Source organism: Tupaia chinensis, unplaced genomic scaffold, assembly GCF_000334495.1.
Source record: "Tupaia chinensis unplaced genomic scaffold, TupChi_1.0 Scaffold148012_1, whole genome shotgun sequence".
NCBI classification, from domain to species: Eukaryota; Metazoa; Chordata; class Mammalia; order Scandentia; family Tupaiidae; genus Tupaia; species Tupaia belangeri.
In genome coordinates, this window is record NW_006207862.1 from 2,725,924 (window position 1) to 2,730,741 (window position 4,818).

General features: G+C 53.2%; 1 protein-coding gene across 4 annotated transcripts in view; it reads right to left on the reverse strand.

Moving 5' to 3' along the window:
• CDH23 (cadherin related 23) overlaps nucleotides 1-4,818 on the reverse strand; it is a 410,231-nt gene that overhangs the window by 399,968 nt on the left and 5,445 nt on the right. For all 4 annotated transcript variants that reach the window (XR_003548152.1, XM_006170102.1, XM_027768917.1 and 1 more), the window contains exon 2: nucleotides 4,720-4,797. Coding sequence is in view for 3 of the 4 variants with exons in the window: in XM_006170102.1 (XP_006170164.1) it covers nucleotides 4,720-4,797 (78 nt within the window). In the remaining variant the exon portion in view is untranslated. The remainder of the gene's footprint in view (nucleotides 1-4,719; nucleotides 4,798-4,818) is intronic.

Sequence of the window (4,818 nt, forward strand, 5' to 3'; positions counted from 1 at the left end):
ACTACGTGGGAGTCCAGCGACATAGCCATTACGCTAACTGCTGGTCCCGACATTTTTTTTCTTTTCAAGTTGCCAGAGTGTGTAGTGCTCACCAGAGAGAGATGAAGAGCTGATAACGGCCTTTTTGCTATTTGAGAATTCTGGCTTTTACTCTAGGAGTGGGAAGGGGGTTTGAGCAGACCTCCTGAGCAGGCTCTGTCCTACGCTGAACAAGAAGCCCCTGCTGGTAGGATGGGAAGCGCTGCAGCAGGGCCGAGGGCAGAGGCGAGGCAGGGGAGCACTGAGATGTGAGGATGCCACTGGGACAACCCAGGCTTAGTCCATCATGGCAGAAGTAGAAGGAGATTCTGGGACTGTTTTGAAGATGGTGTCAATAGGACTTCCTGTTGGATTGGATGGGAGGCGAGGAAAGGAGAAGACCTAGGGAAGACTCCGAGTTTCAGACCTGAGCAACGGCAAGATGGAGCTGACACTGAGAAGGGAAAGGCTGCAGGGGAGGCAAGCATTGAGGGTGGGGAGGACCAGGATTGCAACCCCGGACATGCCGAGGCTGAGAGTGTCCCTTCAGACAACCAGCAGGACTGCCGAGCAGAGAGGTGCACGTGCAAGTCTGGGGTCTCCTCGGGGAGCGGCCCAAGAAAGGCAGGCATGTGGGAGCTGTCAGCACGTAGGTGGTATCTGATACTCCGAGACTGGACAAGGCCACTTGGCCATGAGAATGTGCAGAGAAACAAGACCAGAGGCCCGGGCCCTCCCATGCTAAGAGGTGGAGAAGGTATGAGGGGCTGGTATCCTCAAGGAAGAGACCAACTACTGCACGGTCACAAGGCCTGAGAACGGACAAGTGGATTTAGCACCCAGGAAGTCACCACTGATTTTGACGGTCACATAACAGTGGAATGTTTGGAGGGACTGCGGATAGCACCCCATAGTGTCTGCCCTGTGCCCATTCATTGCTGACAACCAGAGCCAAGGTGTGGGCGATGCCAATCGGCCTGACCAGGACGGGGTTGGTGATCTGCCCTTGTTCCACCCGCCCCTCCAGGCTCTCTGCCAGGACTGATGTTCGTGTCTGGAGCACAACACAGGGACTAGGGGCCCTGCCGGGGAGGCCGGACTATGTCTACAGACAGGACGGCACAGCTACTTAATGACTTCATTTGGTCCCTGTCTTCGGTGTGAGATGGTCTTCAGCACTGTGCAGAGGGAACACTGTGTGAGATAAGGCAAGGAGATATTAACGAACACACAGCCTCTGTGAGGGATTCCAGATGGCTGCACTGTGCCCTCCCAGCCCACTCTCGAGCACTGGCCACTGTGGGAATGGGGAGTGAGCATGCATCAGGGCAAGCCCTGGAAAGCAGGTGGGTAGAAGTCCCAATCCCTGGTCCAGGTGAGCAACTCACAAAAATGGCATCCTGGGGATCAGCAGTTAGTGTAACGGCTATGTCGCTGGACTCCCACGTAGTCGAACGCAGTTCAAGACCCGGACTCGGTGGCTTGAACTCACGCCGGGCATGTGTGCATGCGTGCCCAAGATCCCAAGAGGAGAATGGAGGAGAAGGGATTGCGGCGTGGCCATCCCCCCGGGGGGGTGATTTCTCGCTTTCTATCTCTCTGTCTCTGTCTTTCTGGCGAGCACACGCGCCCTATAGCAAAAACCTCTCCAAAAATAAAAAAAAACTAAAAAAAAAAAAGGCATCCTGACAGGGCTCATAGCTAAATCTGCCTCCAATCTGAAAAGGAAGTGTTAAAGATGAAATACTACTGGGACCAGCAGTTGGTGTAATGGTTATGTCGCTGGACTCCCATGCAGTCAACAGCGGTTTCAGTCCCGCACCCAGGGGCTTAAACTCACACTGGGCGCGTATGCATGTGTGCCCAAGATCCTGAAAGGAGAATGGAGGAGAAGGGATTGTGGCATGGCCATCCCCCTGGGGGGTGATTTCTCGCTTTCTGTCTCTCTGTCTCTGTCTTTCTGGCGAGCGCATGTGCCCTATAGCAAAAACCTTTCAAGAAAAAAAAAAGAAAAAAAAGATAAACTAATACAGAAGACACTTAGGACCCTGCCCTGAGTGTTCAGCAGACGCTGCCGTTGTCATAATCCACACAGGTAACACAGACATCACGGTACCATTGCGACCTGTCAGACGGCCATCAGAGTCAGACCCAGTGGGTAGAGAAGCTCTAGAAAGGCAGACTTCACACTGATAATAAGAAGAATGTCTCCTTTTGGACTGTCCCACAGCACACACATGAGCTGGCTTGTCTGAGCACCAGCTCCCCACCACTGGCGACCAAGCAGACAGTCCTGGGCAAGCAGTCTGACCTGCCACAGCTCCAACTTTCAGTGTGCTGAGACTCCAACCTTCAGCCTCGAGCCGCTGGCCCTGCCCACCACACTGGACCCAGCTTATCTATGTGCCTGTCTGCCCCCTCTACAGCTGTGGCTGGCAGGACAGTTTGACTAGCTATCTTTGGGCCACATACTGGCTCTCTTCAGTAAGAACATAACGTTCCAGGGCAGCAGGTGGTGTGGTTAGGGGCACTGGATTCCCACATGGCCGACTGTGGTTCGAGTCTCAGACCTGGATGCTTGCTTTCTCACCTCCCCCGTCTCTTTCTCTCTCACACTCTGTCCCTTGCTGGTCAAATTAAAATAAATGAATAAATAAGAAGTTAAATAAAATAATTCTTAAAAAATAAAAAACTTATTTTAAAAAAAAAAGAACAAAATATTCCAAGTGTGAAGGCTTCAAACTTAGAGGTATGGAAACTTCTCAATGATTCATGAGGTGAATGTCCCATCCCCATTTTGCAGATGGAACATGGAGATTCAGCAAGCGCATGGTTAAGGAGAGCCAAAGTCAAGTCTCAGGCCACCCCAGTCTACATGGCGGTCAAAGGGCCAGTCTCCTGGACAAGCTGTCCAGCTCTCACCCTCACCCTAGCCCCTGGGGTCAGAGGCCTACACCCACAGAGCCTGCCATGTGAATGGCCTAGGCCAGTGTGTGCCAGTTCAGTGGAGGGCTATAGGCCTGTCTCTTATGAGGGCCTGGAATCATCTGGGGCCAGTCAGACTGCCTAAGCCAAGGCCCATGAGGTCCATCTTTTCAGTACCCTCTCATTGACCAGGTGGGCAGGGCAAAATGGCTAGATGACCCAGAGAAGTGCAGTCCTGTGTCCAAGGTCACACCGTGGAGGAAAGAAACCCGACTCCTGACTTTCTGGCTAGAGCAGTGCTGCCCCCATCCTGATGCACAAGGAAAGGAAGAGGCCAGGAAGCTGCTGGGCCGGCTCAGCATCCACTCCTACCCAGAGAGATGACCAGAGATATCTTCCAACTCACTAAGCCCCTCTCTGTCCTGGCCCCCTGCAGCCAGGGATCAATCACCACCTTCCTGCTGTGATGGCCAAGTGCAGCCTGAGTCCTGGGAACTGCTCCCGCAGGCCAATCGATGCCGACATTTGCAAAAGACATTCAAGATCCAGAGCCAAAGGTAACAGGAACAGGGGCTGCTGGAGGGCCCGCTGGGTGGGCAGCAGCACTGCCTAGCAATGTCTACCCACCCCACCCCACCCCTTCCCTGTGCCACAGGCCTCTGAGGACCCATACTCAGGGCTGGGAGTGGCAATGTGGGTCACAGATGGGAAGACGGAGCCAGTGCCCAGGCCAGCGAAAGGCTGGCCACACTCTGCCTCAGTGGCCCGCCTGCCCCAAATATACTTCCTCCTCCACCACAAAGGAATCTCCCAGAGGATGGGGCTAAAATTGACACTTAAAAACCAGCTTCAGGAAGTCATGTGTGAAGACACAGGCAAGAACTCTTTCAAGACTCTGTTCAAGTATCACTGCTTTCCCCAAACTCTCCTGGCTCCTGCCTCTGCTCTGGCAGAGACGACTGTCTCCTTTGGTCCCCCACTGGGACTTAACCAGACACCTAGCTCAGTCCATTATTCAGGACACGGGTTTCTTTGTCCATGTCTCTGTGTTCACAGGATGCAGAGGGGGTGGGACCTTCTCAGGTACTGCCATTTGCCTACATTCTCATACGGACAGTGCCTTCCCATCTTCACAGCTGTGGTCTGGGATCCTGCAATGCAACCCCACAACCTGAGATGCTTCTGGGTCCCTAGAGCTGAACTTGGGCCATGGCACCAGGACTGCAGACCTTGAACTGCAGTACAGGAGCTGGGCCGTAGGCAGGAGGCCCATGAGGACAGACCTGAGTGATGAGACACGAGCAGGATGGGAGGTGGGCACCAGGATGGCCACCTTCTAATACTTCTTCTTCTTCTTTTTTTTTTTTTAATGACAAAACCAAGCATGCTTAGTGCAGAAAACTTGGTCATCACAGCAAATTACAAGACTGTAAAACAAAGTACAACAGCTGCCATGTTTAAATACCTGCACAGGCTTGGTGTGGATGAGTAACCAGCCACTGTGCAGGACAAAATGAGCAGCAAAGTGGAAGCTGAGCACCTTGGACTCAATGTGATAAATTCTTCAACTTTCCAGAATCACTCTCTGTGGGACTGGGCTGTCATAGAAAACGCTGAGTGCCCCCTCCCTTGAAGGCATCAGAACAGGGGCTGGATGGACACCATGGAAGAGATGCCAGTGATGAGTGGAAGACAGTCTCTGTGTAAGAGCCCCTCGCTGTGGGAAAAGATCACTCTGTGCCACCCAGCCTACCCACCAGCCATGCACCAACTCACCCACAGGCGTGTCCTCGCTGATCAGCAGGTATGTGTCAAAGAAGTGGTTGGTGAAGAAGGGCAGCCGGTTCACCTGGCCTAGAAGCAGAGGACAAGAGT